Source organism: Mesocricetus auratus, unplaced genomic scaffold (assembly GCF_017639785.1).
Source record: "Mesocricetus auratus isolate SY011 unplaced genomic scaffold, BCM_Maur_2.0 Super-Scaffold_100053, whole genome shotgun sequence".
Taxonomy (NCBI): Eukaryota; Metazoa; Chordata; class Mammalia; order Rodentia; family Cricetidae; genus Mesocricetus; species Mesocricetus auratus.
Window position 1 is genome coordinate 4,180,928 of NW_024429230.1, and position 18,726 is coordinate 4,199,653.

The 18,726-nt window shown below is 49.1% G+C and overlaps 1 protein-coding gene across 32 annotated transcripts in view; it reads right to left on the reverse strand.

Annotated features, from left to right (window-relative positions):
- Positions 1-16,996, reverse strand: part of Kcnma1 (potassium calcium-activated channel subfamily M alpha 1) — a 688,790-nt gene extending 671,794 nt beyond the window's left edge. For all 32 annotated transcript variants that reach the window (XM_005083504.4, XM_005083494.4, XM_013123140.3 and 29 more), the window contains exon 1: positions 16,476-16,996. In XM_005083504.4, coding sequence (XP_005083561.1) covers positions 16,476-16,850 — 375 coding nt within the window. In that variant the 5' untranslated portion in view covers positions 16,851-16,996. The remainder of the gene's footprint in view (positions 1-16,475) is intronic.
- Between the last annotated feature and the right edge of the window lie 1,730 nt (positions 16,997-18,726).

Below are 18,726 nucleotides of genomic sequence, written 5' to 3' on the forward strand. Positions count from 1 at the left end.
CACCAAGCCCTATTTATACAATACTGGGGACTGAGCCCAGGGCTTCATACATTCTAGGCAAGCACCCTACAAACCAAGCAATACTCCCCAGCCTCTCCAAACACTTTTTAGTCCTATATTATTAGCTCCCCTAGCATTGTAAGAGGGATGAACTAAGCAGAGTCACCATACAATCGAGAGGGCCATGGGGTACAGAGGTCAAGTACATGAATACCACATGGGTTCACACCAGATCTACCCCACACTAGTGGACAGCCATGGGCCCAAATTCCCTAACCCATAAAGTAAGGGTAACTGTACTACCTACCACAATGGATGGTTCAATACCATATATTTGCATATAAAGTGCTTAGCACCCGCCAACACCAGCAAGCAATAAAAGTTTGCTGAAGAAAATGGATTTTATTCCTCATCCTTATTTCCGAACCTTTAAAACTTCGGAAAATAATTTTAAATATCTACATTAAAGGATTATTTTGAGGATTAAACCATCAGGAGAAACCTCCAGTGACATCTATACCTCATTGATACTCAGAATAAATCTGTTATTGTTTCCCCTCTAAGAAGGCAGTCATTCCAGTTCACAAAGAAGAACTGATAAATCTGGAGATCGATGAGTACCCAAGAAAAGGATACGACAGAATGTTCCAGAATCAACCACTGAGCTCTAAAACATATGACCAACAACGTATATCAGTCAGTGGGGGCCTTGCTGTAAATGAATTCTTTCGGTCTAGGGACACAGTGCCATGGCAGAGTGCTTCCCTTGCATGTGCAAGGCTCTAGGTTCCATCCCCAATGCTGCAAATAAATTCTATATATCTTACATTGATCGCATGTGTGCATGTATGTGAGAAACAGAATTCTGTCTGAGGTAGAAAAGAAGATACAGGTAAACAGGCACTGGAGAGAATGAACAGACACATCTCACTTGCTAGTTTCTGCTTTTACCATTAAAATCATTTTCAAACCCTGCCTGGCATTTAAATAGCATCACCCCTGGAGATGGCTGCTTTTGGCTTCATGATCGTCTGTGTTCACAGAGCACAAATAGAAACCTTCGTGGTTTTATTAGTTCCCATGCAACTCAGGAGAGATTTGCATGCTAGCATTTCAGCCACTGACTTAAAGGGGGGATCAATTAAAAATGAGGTGCTCACATAGATATGTCACTGGAAAAGAGAAAGAAGTAAATCTGTCATGTCTGCCTCTTGCCCATGAACCAAGCATTCCATTCTGCAGTTGCAGTCTCTGCCAGCTGAATGTTTAGTTTATCCTGTAATAAATACTTGGAGGCTGTTGTCATTCCCAAGAAATCCTAAACTCTAATGTACACAGCTCTATGTGCAGGTGTAGGGAATTTTGTTTCTCGTTGCTCCATTTGTTTCTGTTCCTTTGTTTGGTCTGGGCTGTAGGATGAGCAACCCCCACAGCCAGTCAGGGACTCTGGGAATCTGTAAACTCTTAACATCATTTATCTGTGACAAGTTAAAATTTAATACGTGGGTCTGGTAACATAATCAAATGGATATTATATAATCTAGAAGAGCAGTTCCAGTAAGTCCCAATGTGTTGGCTGCTTATGGGGAGGGCAGTTCAGAGAGTGCTTTCATGTTTGGGGATGACCCCTCCTGATGTTTGCTTATGCCACAGAAGCTTCGGAACGTTACCAAGTTCAGCAGCTGGAAGGCTCCACGAAGCAACACAGAGATGATCGGTCTGGCTCAGGACAGCCTTTAAAGACAGGTTAAGGGAAAACTTCAAAGTGAGTTCATACTCATGGCCTTCTTTTCAATCAAACACTGCTAGCCTATAATTCCAGCCTATTTATAGACTATAATCTAAGATGATTTTGACTTTTCCCAACACCAAAAATCAAAATCAAACTTCAGTAGCTGTGCAGCTATGTCATCAGAAGTAACAGCAGAGTCACAAAAACCTCACTCTAAATTTTTCCTTTTTGTTTATTCTCTCATATAATACATCCAGACCACAGCCTCCCTGCCCTCCTCTTCTCCCAGCCCACCCCCCACAACTCCCCTTTCCCAGATCTGAACTTTTTTTCTAAGTGGAGGTGTGATGCTACCAATGCCCTCTGATTAGAACTTTTAAGGTTTCTATTTTATTTTTCATTATGTATGGGTGCCTGGAGTGTGGGCAGTGTGGGCATGTGTACTTTACTGTAGGTGCCCACAAAAGCCAGAGTCTCGGATCCCCTGGAGCTGGAGCTCCAGGTCATCGAATGACCCGGATGTTAGGAACCAAACTCAGTTCTCTTTTACAGTGGTGCATGCTGTTAATCACTGAGCCATCTTTCCAATACCACCTCACACTCAAGTTCTCAAGTATGTCTACCTCATCGAAATCAGCATTAAAGTTTTGGGAACATGTCAATCAAAGTCAACTTTTATGATTTTTAGTAGAGCAAAACCCACTCCCTGGGTCCACTGCCTCAGGAAATGGAATTTTTGAAAGGCAAAAAGGATAATTTTGAAATTGACTTAAAAATGACTTTTTATACTAAAAAAAATAAATCAAGAACAATTTATATTTGAGAAAACCAAGTCACAGACAAAGATTTGTCTGGGACACTGCAGCTATCCTATGTCATGTGTCAAAGTCAATCTCCTAAGAGCCCTTAACTCTCCTCTGAGAGCAGAGGTGGGCTGGAGACGCCACTCATGGGTATAGGATTTGCCTCGTTAGCACAAGGCCCTGAGCTGAATGCCACTACTACAAAAATATACTAAGAGCAAATGCCAGTAAAACAGCCTGGGCAGAAAGAGGGTCCGTGTGTTCCATTCTGCAGTTGGCAGTGAGGGTCCCACTCAAAAAGGCCAGAGGCATCCCAAGGGCCTGAACGCCCACAGAAAGAATGTGAACAGCCTATTGTCACAGGATATTTAACTAGGCAAAGATGTGTTACAGTTGTTTATGCTGCATTTGTTCAACGAGGTAAAGATGTCTTATATTTGTTTATGCTGATTTGTTTAATGATGTAAAATGTGTTGCTTTGCTTGTCAAAGGCACCTGATTGGTCTACTAAAAACCTGAATGGTCAATGACTAAGCAGTAGAGGACAGACAGGGCAGGCAAACAGAGAGAATAAATAGGAGGAGGAATCTAGGCTTCAGAGAGAATAGAACAAGGGAGAAAGGGAGGGAGACACCAGAGCCAGCCAGGCACCTGCCAGACAGACAGACACTGAGTAGTCCATAGGGAATGAAAGCCATGAGGGAAAATGTAGATGAAGAGAAACAAGTTAGATTAATCTTCTGAGAGGACTGGGGGGGGGAGGAAGCTGGGAGAAAGAGAGGGGGTGAAGAGGAGAGGAGAGGAGGCCATGGGGGAGCAGGAAGTTTAAGTCGGGGTAAGAATAGAGGAGAGCAGGATGAGAGATACCATAATAGAAGGAGCCATTATAGGTTTGGAGAGAGATATGGCACTAGTAAGATGTTCAGAGGCCTACAAGGATGACACCAACTGGTAACCTAACCAATAGTGGAGAGACTACCTTACATGCCCTTCCCTGATAGCATGATTGAGGACTTCCTTGTGTGCCATCCTAGAGCCTTTATCCAGTGGCTAAAGGAAGCAGAGGCAGACACCCACAGCTAAACACTGAACTGAACTCCTGGAACCCAGTTGCAGTGAGGGAGGAGTGATGATCAAAGGGGTCAAGACTTGGTGGGTGAAACCCACAGAAACAGCTGACCTGAACAAGGGGGAGCTCATGGCCCCCAGACTGATGGTTGAGAGGCCAGCATGGGATTTATTCAGACCCCCTGAATGTAGGTGTCAGTGAAGAGGCCTTGACATTCTTTGGGGCCTCGGGCAATAGATCAGCATTTATCCCTGGCATCCAGATGGACTTTGGGAGCCCATTCCACACGGAGAGATGCTGTCTCAGCCTGGACACATGGGGGAGGACCAAGGCCCTGCCCTGGATGATGTGACAGACTTTGGAAATCCCCCATGGAGGGCCTCACCCTCCCTGAACAGTGGAGTGGGGATTAGGTGAAGAGTTGGGGGAGGGTTGGAAAGGGGCAGTGGAGGAGGGGACACAGAGGGAGCTGGGATTAACATGTGGAGCAAGCTTATTTCTAATTTAAATTAAAAAATAAATGAATGAATGAATAGTCATAAGAGCTAACAAGAAATGAGGCTAAGCTAAGGCAGAGCATTCATAACTAATAAGAAGTCCATGTCATACTATAGGAGCTGATAGGAGACAAAAAAAAAAGGCTGTTACAGTCTATGGCCAAATGGGGTCACAGTAAAAGGTTGGGGCAAGGAAGTAAACAGACAATACTGGTCACCTCCAGGTGCAGGCATGATTTGGAGGGACTTGCTTTCGCTTTGTTAAAAATGTGTGTATGTATGTGCATGTGTGTATGTGCGTGCATGTGTCTGTTTTCAGTGCTGGAGATTAACCTAGGGACCTCTGCATGTTAGGTAAGTGCTCTCCCGCTGATTTACATCCCCAGGTCCTGTTCTGATAATGTCTCTCAGCCCAAACTACTCTTGAAATTGAGATCCTCTTGCCATAGCCTACCAAATGTTGGGATTACAAAAATAATTACTAAAACTAAATAAAAACGCTGTCTGATCTTCTTGGGGCTGGGGAGATGCCTCAGCAGTTAAGAGCACTGGTTGCTCTTCCAGAGGATCCAGGTTTGATTCCCAGCACCCACACAGCTGCTCACAACCATTTGTAACCCCAGTCTCAGGGGCCCTCTTCTGACCTCCAGAGGCACTGCATGATGGTGTCATAGAAACACACAAACAAGCAAAACACCCATGCATAAAATAAAAAAAAAACTTCAAAGTCTACCTTCTTAATTGTTTTCCAGTATGCAGCTTAGCGGTGAAAAACACATCCTCACTGGTGTGTAACTATCTTCAAAACTTTTCATCTGCAAAACTGAAACGCTTTGCCCATTGGATGACTGACCGGTCACCCTATCCTGAGGAGCCACCAGCATGCTTCTGTGAGTTTGGCTATGCTAGGTGCCTCATGGGGCGGAATCCCATCTGCCGTGTCTACATTGCATCCCTAGCTCAACATGCTGGAGGTCCACCACACGAGGCAGGCCCTTCCCTCCTACAGTCGGACAACAGTCCAGTGTGTGCCCATCCCACATGTGATTTCTCCTTTCATCTTCTGGTAGATTCTGGGTGGTTGTCACTTTGGGCTATTATGGGTAATCCTGCTAGCACACAGATCACTCAGGTCCTTGTTCTTAAATTATGGGACACAGAGCCAGAAATGGCAACATTGAATCATGATCGTTAATTTTTAATTTTGTAAAAACCTTCCATAATAGCTTCCAGGGATTCCAACTTCTCTACAGCCTCTCCAACATGTGTGATCTTTCTGGATATTTTTTACAGAACTTATCCCAATGGATGTGAAGTGTCCTTTATATAAAAAAGAATGCCTCTGTCTGGCCTACATTTTCTACAATGAACATACAGTACTCAGAATTAAGGACAAAAATGTAAAACACTGAAGTCAAAAAATAAATCTTACGGGGAAAATAGGTTGCAAATGAACATAAGAAATGGATTTCTTTTTTAAGAGCAAGGCAAACCATTGAGTTCTCCTGTGGGTTCCTTTAGAGACATCGTTCCTGCACTCCTTATGAATCCGTCACCTGTGCTTGACTGTGTGCCGAAATTCACGCGAGTGGTGCCTGTGATTCGCAGGCACTAACAGAGCTCCTCTAGACACTGAGAAGGAAGCACTCCCCGTGCACAGAGAAGACAAAGGAGAGCTCCTGTTGGCCCGTGGCGATCATCAAGACCCCTGGCTGTAGGACATGCCCTGTCACTTTCAACCCCCCCCCCCCCCCCCGGCCCTGCCCCTGGAACCCTTGTTTTTTTAATTCTTTGCTGGATATCCATGGATGGCCATTTTTCTCCCTGTTAGAGTTCCCAAAGCCTCAGAAAGAGAAAGTAAGACTGATACCACAATGCCTGGAGAAGTGTGTGAGGCTAAGAGCACGTGCTGCTCTTCTAGAGGACCCAAGGTGATTTTCCAGCACTCATGTCAGGTGCCTGACAACTGCTTGTAACTTCAGCTCCAGGCAATCCAGTCCCCTCTTCTGGCCTCTGAAGGTACCCACGTGAGCATGAACACACCCACACAGATAAACTTATTTAAAAATGAAACAAATCTTAGAGAGAGAGAGAGAGCACTGCAGAAATAGCCCCCAGAGAGAACCCCTGTTCTCACAGCCTAGGATAGCAATAGTACAAAAACAATCCCATAACCCACTACTCCTAATGCCAGGTCATGGGGGCCCAGCTGATTGAAAGAAAAATCTGTGAAACCCTGTACTACTGCAGAGATGAAATCGCTGTGGCCAGTGGTTTCCTACTGATCTGCTCTACTCCTTGGAGGTGGGGATAACCTGACATATTCAAATAGGACCAAAAAGAAGGTGCTGGAAACAAACTTCCAGTTAGTTACCTATGGAACCCGCCTCAAGCACCTGGAGGAGAAGTGTCATTGTTCTAGGTACCCTCCACATACCCAACCCTCTCCTGCTTGCTTCTGGTTTTGTTTTTTGTTTCCTTCTTATCTCTTTTTCTAGAATGTCTTTAAAGTTAATTTTTGGTTAGCACGGAAAGAAGTTTTCATACATGCATTCAATTATAGTTGACTTTGTATTTGCCCGTCCTTGGTATCCTTCCCTATTCTTTACCCTCCCTTCAAATAGTTTCTCCTGTCTTTATAGCATACATCTATTACCTACTCTTGTTGCATCTTATTTCTTTCCTTAGACATTGTCTTTCCCTCTCATAATCCCATTTCTACACACACACACACACACACACACACACACACACACACACACACACGCACGCACACGCACACACACGCACGTGAACACACACACACACTTTAAGCCTAAATTCCACATATGAGAGAAAACATGTGGTATTCGCCTTTGTGAATCCAGCTTATTTTACTCAACATAAGGATTTCTAGTGCTTCCCATGTTTCTTCATGAGGACAAGGGCAGCAGTCGATGGAAGCCCAAGAGAAGGGGAACAATATGAAGCTGGGTGGCAATGGGGCCATATTTGGTTCTAAAGGATGATTCTACTCAAGTGAGACCAAAAGAGTTTCACGATCGATATCTCTTCTGTCTCCTTTGGGCTTAAAGTACCAATAGCTAGAAAGCAGAGCCCAGCCCCAGCTTCTTAGAAAGAGATTCACACCCTACATCTGGATTCCTGGCATTACCCCCAAATCACTTCAGTCTTTGGCTGAGTCCAAGGCTAACTAACAAAGGAAACAAAGTCTTGGAAAACCAAACCTTTAACAGTGAAGGGCATGAACCATTCACTGATATGGGGATGGCTTTGAGACTGGGGACAGAGTTCAGCTGGTAGAGAGCATACCCAGCATGCACAAAGCCCTGTGTTCAAGCCTAAGCACTTCATAAACCAGGCATTGCGTGGCAGTCTGTAATCCCAGAACTGAGGAGACAGAGGCAGACCTCAAATCAGAAGTTTGAGGTCATCCTTAGCTACACAGTGTTAGGGACCAGAATGGACTTCATGAGACTCTGTCTATTCAAAATAAATAAATTTTAAAAAGGAAAGTAACTTTAGGGGCCCATGAAGAACAAGCAAAAAAAAATCTCCCAGGGCAGAGTCTTCAGGCAGATTGGCGACTAGACACTTCCAAATACTTCCAAATGCTAGGAACAGTGAGGAGCCTCGCTGTCTCAGGAGAAACAGGAACCCAAGAAGTGACCAGAGAGGGTAAGTTGTATGTGTGGAAGCAGCATAGGTACAGTCATTTGACATTGCCCACCATGGGTGATAGCCCTATACCACCCAACTCTCTGTAATTCAGGCCTGCACTTATGATCTGAAATCTACTATCTGGGACTAGAAAGTTCTTGCTAGGTCCATTATAAGGTGGGCAGTGGTTGTTTCTGGAGATAATGAGCACACCAGCCCTCTCTGCTTGGGAAGCAGAAGAGCTCCAGCATTCATAGAGAACTCAAAGGCCCCACCACCATGAGCTGTGGCTGCACTTGTCCCTGAACATGCTAAGACAAGTCCCTGTCTGTTCAGAATCCACTGGATCTGGGTCCCCAAGAAAACCAGGAAGGAAGACCAATGAAACAGCATGAAGAAAGAAAGGGGGAGTCTGGATTTGTGGCATACACCTGTGATGCCAAAACTCAGGGAGCAGAGGCCAACCTGGGCTGCATAGTGAGACTGTCTCAGAAAACACACACACACACACACACACACACACACACCAAAAACAAAACAAAAAAGTGAAAAGGAAGGTTAGAGGACAGCTCAAGTAGTAGAGCATTTGCCTAGCATGATCGAGGCCCTGGGTTCTATTCCCAGTGCTGCAAAAACAAAAAAGAAAATAGAAAGTAAACGAGATGTTTTAAATAATTTCCCAGTTTTGGCCATGTACAGAAGCATTAGTCACACAGGTAATGAGACCTTACAGGAAGATGACTCCCAGACTCAGCTTGAGGACGTTAAGTATATCCATCCTGGCCCTAGAGTGCCAATTGCATTTCCAAATTGGCAATTAGACATAATGTCCCAAAGACAATTACCAAATAATGCCAAACACAATGCAAATTCCACCTGAATGAGAACATTCTTTTGAAACTCTCCTTCTGCCCCTCACTCAATTCAAGCCCCTCACATACAACTGCCCCAAGTGAAGTAAATCTTTGCCACCCACGAGTCAAGACACCATGGTGGTGAGAATAATTAAAATCTAGAATGAATCAAAGAAAATCAAAAGCTGGTCACCAAATCAAGCCCATCTCTTCCTCTCAGGGTTTCTCAAGACTCTCTGATAAATGACACCAAAAAGTAGAAGGAAGGACTGGGGGACAGTTCAGCCAGAAAAGTGTTTGCCATGTAAACACGAGGACCTGAGTTTGATCCCTACGATCCATGTAAAAAGCTAGACTGTGCGTGCTTGTAGCCCCACTGCTGAGAGGGTGAGCTATACTCACGAGGGCTAACTGGTCACCCAGCCTCGACTACTTGGTGAACTCAGACCAGTGACAGACACTGTCTCAATAAAAACAAAGAGGGGCTGATGAGAAGCCTCGTCTAGAAGTGTTGGCTGACCAAGCCTGACAACCTAAGTGTAATCGCTGGAAGCTACACAAAGACAGGCCGAGAAATGACTCCTGAGCATCGCTCTTTGACCTCCACACAGGGGCCACAGCATGCTCACACAGCAACAAATAAGATTTTCAAAGAAAGTGGATAATGACTAAGGAATGAAACCCAAGATTGTCCTCTGGCCACACACACACACACACACACACACACACACACACACACACACACACACACGCACGCACGCACGCACGCACACAGAAACATACATCTGCACCCACCACAGTCCCCACCACCCTAAGTCCCGTCTGTGTTTCTTTTTAGGTAACTCAGTTCCTGGCCTCAAGGAATGTGCAGAGAGCTCAGGGGCCACTCGCAGATATCCACAGGCCATGAGAAGGGACCTGGTTTTAGCTCAGCTCACTCTGATAGTTCTGAGTCTGAATGGGCAAGAAGTCAGAACCGGTCTTCATTATTTCTTCCCTGGTGCGCAGCTCAGTTTCCCACACAGTAAATGTGCTGTGGTGAAGGCAAAGCCAACAGCACTAGCGTTAACCAGATTTGAGGGCCTCCAAGAACAGGGCCTTTCTTCGTGTGACTTCCAGAGACCTGAGTAAAGCTCTTTCTGGGTTCTCCTCCTTTGGCAACGGAACAACATAAAAAGCACATCTCAAGGAAAGTCCCTGACAGTAGGAGCTGTGAAAAACCTTGCGATGATAATGGTGAGAAAGAGCTACTCTCACTGTTGTCTACTGGGATTCCTGAGATGTACAAGAGAAGACAGAACTCCCTGCCCTGTCAGATCCCTTTAAAGTTGGAGACTCTCTCCCATTTGGTGAGGCCCACCCACGTCCCTGTGGAAAATCTGCCAACTTCAACCCTTCCAGATGGAGTAGCCCACAGCTGGCTCCTGGGCCATCCCACACCATGCAGTCGTGACTGGGGCCTTTAGTTTTGCAAGATGGTGGTTTGGCTAACTCATTACCCAGGACTTTGGGAGGCCACACCCCTCACAGTATGATCCACTGGCATGAGAAACAACCCACCCATTGACTGGTAACTAGTAGGCCACACCCTGTAAACTGTGGAATGCCACCCTCGAAACCACAAGCTAGCCCCAAAGCCATAGTGCCTGTGGGCTCTCTGGGAGAAGACACCCCAAGACTCAGATTTCACAGCCTGGCAGCAACTTCACCCACCACCTAAAAATCTCATTTAATTCTCTCGCCCTGGCTGTCCGGCATCAACAAGCCTTCTTGTACATTGTGGCCCCTCCATGCCGTAGGAGAGCTAGGAGTGTCCGTATTCCATGACAAGCCCACCTTCAGAGACAGACTTCCTAGAGGCCCTTGCCATTCACTCACACTGGGCTCATCAGCAGTGCTTGCCTTCAGCAGAACTGCAGCCACTCAGGCCGTCCCCTAGGCCTTCTGGTCTGACCCTGTCAGCAGCCCCTCCAGTGGTCAGAGCACACGTGAAAGGTGAGGACCCCCCCTCTGGCCCCAGTGGACCCTCCTCAGGACGTCTTCCCACAAAGCTAAGTCTATGAGGGTAGGACCCTGAATTTCCTTCTCACAGAGCCCAAAGCCAAGAGTATACCAACTTGAGGCATCTAGAAGAGGGAGGCACTGTTGGTCTGCCCTGGCTACGTACAGCAGTGGCATTTCAGAGGTTCTGCGGGAGACTGGCCTTACCTGACCCTCAAACATTTCTCCACAAGCCTCAGAGTTCTCCATGATGTTCCAGGGCTATGGTGCCACTGCCCAAACACAACACTTTCCCACAAACAAAAAGGAGGCTCTCTAGAGGCTCTGCAGCTCTGAGGTCCAGAGAAGGCATTGTTGGCTGTTGTGTGATTCACGGATTAGCACAGCCATTGCCACTGAGAGACAGGGAACCCCTGCTACCCACCTTGGGAAGGAGGCCCTGGCATTGTAATCCAATACCATCTTGACTGCTTCAAAGAGAAACAGAGACAGACAGACAGACAGACAGACAGACAGACAGACAGACAGAAAGGCAAGGCCAGAGTAAGCAAACAAGCCCCCAAAGCAAGCACTCCCTGCTACAAGGCACCTATTGACTATCCCAGCCCAAAGAACACAGTAGCAAGGCAAAATAGGGGAGGCACTTGGGCCAGCCTCCCTTCTTTCTCAGACCAAATAGCAAGGTGGCTCTAACTTTCCTCCAGAAGCTGCAGAAGCACGCCAAGGCTTGCGAGGAAAGCATAGACCCAGGTCTTCTCAGAACACTGTGTGGTGAGGCTAATGAAAGAGCCGTTGCAGGCGGGGCTGTGCTCTATTACAAGTCTCCGTCTGAAAATGAGGAAACTGAGGCGCATGGCACGGAAGTCCTTGCCAAGGTCATAGGCTGACTCTTGGTCACCACACGGTAGAATAGGAGCCTGGGGAAGGGCTGCTCAGAGCAAGGACAAGCTCTCTCCCTGCAGACTTCTGTAAGCCTGCGATGAGATCCTCCAAGAGGATATTCAGCCAGGGCCCTCACTACCAATCTCCCCCAGGGTAACGGCAAGGGCAAGGGCAAGGGCCAGAACATACTTTGGGAAGTCCTGCTGTCAGGGTTGCCAGGGAAAAGCTCGTCTGGGTACACAGCATCCTAGCTAGAAGACCACAACATCCAGGGAGAGGGGGAGAAGTCTCGGAGCTCTGACCTGGGCTACCATGGATGGAGTCTGCCCCTCTTCAAGGACATAGTGTTGAACCACTACACCTCCAGCTAACTGTTACAATGTTTCCCTCTGCCGGCCCTACATCTCTGAGACCCCAGCACAAGCAGTGCCTACCCATAACACCCTGCCCCATCATCAGCAACACAACCATACTGCCATGACACCCTCCATAGACCCTTCTTCAGCTACCAGAACCCAATCGTCCTAACCTGCAGTGACCCAAAGCCAGAAGTCCCAATCTCAGCGTGACTTTGGACAGGTTATTTGACTCATGATGTCAAGTCTGGAGGCTCCTTTGGCTCTAGTCTGTGCCCTTCTGTAGCTGTCGCTCAACAAATCAGAGAAAACAGCTTCTCAGTTGGTAAAGCTGTGGCAAACTCCCACTGCCAAGAAGCCTCCTAGTACCTGGTATTTGTTGGGCGCGTAGACCCGCTATCGATACTGTTCATAGGAATTCTACAAAGCTGTGCCAATGGGCTCCTCTGACCCATAAGGAAATAAGGGGAGACCTTACTATCAACCAAAGATACCCTCCTGAGTGCGAATGGCGCCCGTTATTCTGGGTCTATTAACTGTGGAGTCCAAAGTATGCGTCAAGAATCAATAAATAAACAAACAACATAGCCAGGGCTGGAGAGATGGCTCAGTAGTTAAGAGCCCAGGTATGTTCCCAGCACCCTTGCAGTGGCTCACGGCCATCTGAATGTCCAGTTTCTGAGGATCCAAAACTTCTCCCTTCCCCAGGCTCCCACGTGCACCTGACGCACATACACATACCCAGGCACAGACACATAAAACAAAATAAATGTTGTTTGTTTGTTTGTTTGTTTTTAATAAGCAATGAGAACAAGCTTTCTGGACAAAACCAGGTCAGGTCAGGTCCCCTATGACTGAGGCCTGAGAAATTCTCCCTGGCCAACCCAAGTGATCTGACCACAAAGGAGTATGTGAAGGTCATTGGCGCTGGCGTTGCCAGGACAAGGGGAAAGAAGGCACTGGGGCCAATCTGGAATCGAGAGTTCCAGGGTGCTGAAGCCGAAGTCCTGATTGAATGCACCAGCCCAGACCCTGGGTAATTACCAAGCCTTAATGGGATCTGATATTTATATTAGTCACGAGCTTGACAGAGCAAATGTGTTGTTTTCTCAGACATAGCCATGGAGACAACACCTCAATAATTCACAACAGGCAGAACATCCTTGATGAAGCCCAAGCTGCTATAAGGATGATGGTCCTGACTTGAGATTAACAGGGAGTCTGCCTGGCCACATGCAGTCCCTACAGCACTCCAGAGATCCGCCCACAAGTGACCTGCTTCTCCAGACCTTTAAAGAGACACAGACCATATGCTAGAAGATGAACAAGTCAAGAGAACAGACACACGTAAGTGGTCAGCAGTCAAATTCCAAAGGGCTCCAGAGAGCTGCAAAGCCCACTGAGCTAAAATCTTTCCCCACAATGCCTTGTGCCTTACATTCTCCTGTGTGGGACCCCAAAGCAGGGAGCAGATTAGAATTCATGGGTTTCAACTCTCAAATTTCACAGGAATCAGAGAAGTTAAATGACTTACCTAGGCTGCCTAAATAGCTCTCTTGCTTAACTACAATCTAGTACTGGATTGAACCTCAAAACATCATGGCCAAATGACCAGGGCATGCTGACGAAAGCCGGGGTGCTGAGGGAAGCAATACTATGAAAAAGCTCAGAAAAGGACAGTGCTGGCAAGACTGTGTCCACCTTCCAAACAGGGAGGGAGGTGGTGAGGTTTGCTGCTATTATTTTGTTTGACTTTTTGGCTATTCAAGACAAAATATGGCTACACAGTCCAAGCTAACTTAAAACTCATGATCCTCCTGCCTCTGTCCTCAATGATGAGAATTACATGCATTTGCTAGCACACCAGCATAAATGTGCTTCCTTACTCCCCCACCTCCCCCACAAAAGTACACAATCTATTTTCTTTAATGATGAAGCCATTAGCTATATGCTATTTGGAGGCCAAAGGAGCAAATGAGCAGAGGCCCCAAGATGCATGTCCACAGTCCTTTCAACAAAAACAACAAATGCACAGGATTCCAAGCTCCTGTGGAAACCTGTCTCCCTGGGAATTCCATGTGCTGAGAAGACATCTTCCCTAGAGCTCTAGCTCTCAGAAAACTGTGCTGGATCTGGATAGCGGTAGGGGTGAACAAATGGGCCTGAGGGTGAGTAGAAGTTTCCGTGGAAAACCATCAGAGGTTTGCTTGGGGAGACTAACAGTGCAATTGTTCTAAACTCCAGCTTTATTCTGCAGTCTGCACTAAGTCTTGACAAAACAATCAAATACTTGGAAAGCAAAGAGGGGGGGAATGATGGCAAAATGAATGAAGAGCCCAAGAGATAGAAAGAAAACCTTCTAAGATGCCTCACTTAGCATTGTTAGATACAGTGAGGTAAGTCCACACAATTTAATTGAACAAATCAAAAGGCAGGTATTAAGAGATCTGGGCATGATTCTAAAAGAACTCATGATATCATGTGCACTTAGTTGGTCTTGAGGTTAAATACTATGTAAACAAATTTGTAGTTTTTTTTTAATTATCCATGCACAAAACCAGTCTTTTAATGTGAAAACTGACAGAAACTATGCTGGTCACTATTTAGGAGAGAGATTCCATATGTAAATTCCCTAAGGAGCATTTCATGGCAGGCAGTATAGTAGCACTGGGTAAGCCTTAGAGTAAAGGGATGTTAGAAGCTGCATTTAAACTCTCGGGAGGATGAAAAGTTTTTGTTATGATCAACATGGTTCACTTTATGAAAAATGGAGGTAATTCTTAAAAGTCAACCCAAACCATTTGCATCTAGAAAACAGGTGAAGTGCATGCAACTGTGACCCTCCTTCCGCACTACAAAAGCTGCCAAATCTCAATGTGAGAGGGAGAAACTCCCAGGATGGGCTGGAGGTGGAGGAGAGTGATTAAGTTTCTATGATCAGGCTGAAGTGAAGTCTAGTCAGGCAGAAGGCAATTCTGGGTCTGGCTGCAGGAACCTTGCTTAATTCAAAGGCTTCTCTTGAAGGCCAGCAATCTTTCTCCTTGAGAAGGAAGGGGGCCTTCCATCACCAAGAAGGTGACTCCAAACAAAGCCAGCCAGCCACCATTCGAGGCTTTCAGAGCAATGGGAAGAGAAAGCAAAGAAGGCTGATTTTCCTTTTTCCTCCCTTATTCCAACACACCAGTATTTTCCAAAACACAGATGTGCTGCCACAAAACACAGCTGAGCCCAGCACCTACGGTGATGTATAATTAATGACACAGAGTGCTTCAGTTGCCCTTGGGTTTCACAGTCAGCCTTTCCCTTAGCCTAACTCCTCTTCTTAGCAGCCAGAAGGCTGCTACAAGTTGCTGGGCCCTGTGAAGTCTGAGGGGGTCCCAGTATGAACTTTACTGGAGCAGGTGTGAACATTTGGGGAGCAAGATGAGTGTCTGTCTTGCACACACACACACACAGAGATATCTCCTCCCTTCAAAAATGTGGGTGCTGTGAAGTCCTCTCGGATGAGAATTACACGAAAAGAAGGCACCCAGTTCAGTGACCTTTTTTTCCAGTTCTTTCTTTTATTCATCCTGTAGTCTTTTTCTCAAACACTGCCCATCCCCGTCCTCACCTCCAGCCAGTGCTAGGTGGTGGGCAGAGACACCTCTAGAGAAATGGTCATAACCCTGGAGTCAGCCTAGCAACCATACATCTAAGATGTGAGTCCTGGTGCCTGTGGGCGTCTCTGCCGGGAATAGCTTAAGGCTACTTCCAGCCACATCAAGGGCCAAGAAGGGGCTGCAGGAAGCTGCAGCCTCAGACTCTGAAGTGGGCAGCCCTCCTGCTACAGCTTAGAACTGCCGGCCGCATTTGCGGGGACCCAAAGTGGGTGGCCTAGGAGGAGTGCAGAGGCGGCGAAAGTACTTGGGGTAGGAGAATGTTCCACAAAGAAAATGTAAAGGATGGAGTGGGCGGTGACATCAGACTTGCAACCATGCCACATTCAGAAAGTGATTCTCCATGGGTTGACCCCCATCCGGGATGGGTCTCCCCAACTTTCTGTTGACCTCTGTGCCTCCACTTTCTCCAGCCACGTTGCTCCCTCTGGATTCCCAAATGCAAGAGATTTTCTTCCTTAAAGGACCTTCCCTTCTTTGGGACCCCATAAAGTCATCTCCCCAACAAGCTCCTAAAGTACGAACTGATCTGCCCACACTCGCCCACCATGAGAAGCCTAGCCGGGGCCAGTGAGTGGTGCCCGGCTGGCATCCAGGATCTTCCTGTTTCCTCTGTCCCAGCGAGGTTGATTCTCCTCACTCCGCACCACCATACCCAAAAGACACATGTGCCCCGACCCCGGACGGTCTGCAGCCTCCAACAACCCTACAATAAACAGAGAACTAAAGCGGGGGTCTGCGTCCGGGAGCGCACCGGCTGGGGTCAACTCCTGACCACTGGCGCACAGATCGTTGCCCCAATCCGAGGGCACTGGGAGAGGAGAAGAAAGGGCAGACGACGGGGACAAGGCAGGCAGGGACTGAAGGAGGCAAGACGCTGTGCGGAGCAAAAGGTGGGCTGCAGGGGACGCAGAGAAACGGCGGGGCTGGCGCAGGGGGCGGGCGCCCGGGGCGCGCATTACCTTCGTCTTGCCCCCGCAGTGGCAGCAAACGGTCCACAGGTACTTGAGCGTTCGCCAGAGCAAAATGATGAAGAGGCCCCCGAAGAAAGTCACCATGGAGGAGGCCAGGAAAGCCCACCACATGCGTTGGCCCCGGCTGTCGCACGGCACCTCCATGGTCACCGGGATGATGAGCGCATCCATCTTGGGCTCGTGGACCGAGGACGAGGAGGAAGAGGAGGAGGAAGAAGAAGAGGAGGAGGAAGAGGAGGAGGAGGACGCGTCTAGGCTGAGATGGTTCGCGTGGATATTGCTGCTCATTCTAAGACCGCTGCCTCCGCCGCCGTCGCCGCCGCCGCCGCTGCTGCCGCCGCCGCCGCCGCCACCGTTTGCCATAGCTAGCAACGGGCGGCCGGCGCAGGGGCTCGGGGGAGCTCCTCCCGCCGCCAGCGCCACCCCGAACACCCATCAACAGCCATGTTGCTGCTACTGCTGCCGCCGCCGCCGCGGAGCGCGGGGAGGGGGGCGGGGAGGCGCCTGGGCTCGGGGCTCTGTGCGCGACCTGGCGGGGTGCGTGGAGATATATACAGCCAAGCGCCGCCGCCCGCCCTCCCCCGGGCCGCCGGCCCGCCCGGGGGGGGAGGGGATGAGCGCGGGTGGCTCCCACTCCCGGACCCGGGCCCCGATAGCCCCCGGGGCTGCGCGGAGCACCGAGAGCCCAGGGGGCGCCTCGGGCCGCCCGCGCCCGGGGTCTGTGCCGACCCGAGCTCCGTGCGCGCGATCCCGGCTGCCCTCGGCGCCGCCCGGCCCGCCAGGCGTGCGCCACGCGTGTGCGCTGCGCCGGGGCCCGGGGTCCCCCGCCCGTCCCCGCGCCGCGCTCGGGTGATGAGGCGACAGCTCGTTAGGATCGGAGAATCCGCTCCCTCCCGCTCGGGCGTGCCCGCGCCACCCTTCCTCCCCCGGGCTGCGCTCGGCTTCTGGACCGCCGCCTCCTGAGCTCGCGGGGCCGCGGCACGTTGGCTGCGGCCGGCTCTCTCGTCACCGCTGCCCTCTAGCTCTGCGGGACCCCCTTGGGCCGGGTCTCAATGACCCAGAGCCTCTTGGGCCTCCGCTCGCTTCTTCCTCCTCTCCTCCTCCGGCTCCTCCTCGTACCCGTTCTCGCAGCCGGAGCCTCTACGGCGCGCGCCCCGCGCTCCCCGCAGCCGCCAGCAGTGGCAGCTGCAGCAACTGGAGCAGGCGCGGGCTCAAGCCGCCCGAAGCGGGAGGGGAGGAGGCTTACGGGGCTGACTTGCCACGACTTGGGGCTGAGTAGGGGCCGCAGGCCATTTGGAGGTGGACGGGAACGCGGTCTCCCACCTTCCAGGATACAGAGAGTATAGCGCCCTCAGCCCACGTGCAGGGTTTAGTATGTGTTGCGCCCCTGACTAGGTCCCGTGTACCCCAAGGGAGAAGCCACCAGGTTCAACCCCCGGGTAGGCAGGTTTTCCCAAAGGAGTCCCTAATGAGGAGAAGAGTGGCCCGCTGTCAACTCGATTCCACGGGCTTATTGCCCCGAGATCCTCAGGCTTGGCGACTGAAGAAGACCCTAGCCAAAGATACACCTGCTGACATAGTTCGCTCTTCCGTTTCCTAGGTCCCCCAGTGATCGTGGCTGATGGACGGGTCATCTGGAAGTCTGTTGGTGGTCTGTGACCCCTGACGGCAGCAGGTGGGTTTTTGGTTTGGTTTGGGTTTGGGTTTCTTTTTCATCCCTTTTCCTTCTTAAGCAACACGGGCTGCCTGAGAGAGCAAGGATGACAGCAATCTGACTGTTGGTGCGGAACACGACTGAATGGATAATGGGGTTCCTTAAAGGGTCTCTTCCCTGCTGTTTAGTCTATATTCCTGTGGGGAGAGCAACCGGATGATGGGCTCTCTGCGTTCAGGCTTGCCTTTCTACGTTTCCGGTTTTCCCTTTTCTCCCCTTTAAGGGGAAGGAATCCAGGTTTGTTCAGCAACTCCTGTCCCCCACCGTCCCCGGAGTCCCCCTTTGGATGCATACAGAAACTTCTTCCCTCTAGCCATTTCTTCTCCAAGCTACCAGCTGGACCACAACTTTTTCCTGTGCTAATTAAAACAAAGATGATCACTCTCCCCTTATTGCCCACAGTGATTTCCCCAGTTTCCAGCTCATTAGTTATAGCCTAATTGGAATTCTCAGGTACCTTTCAACTTTTCCTATGGTAAATTGGCCCAAGTGAGTCTCCTTACCTGAACAAGCTGTCTCCGCCTA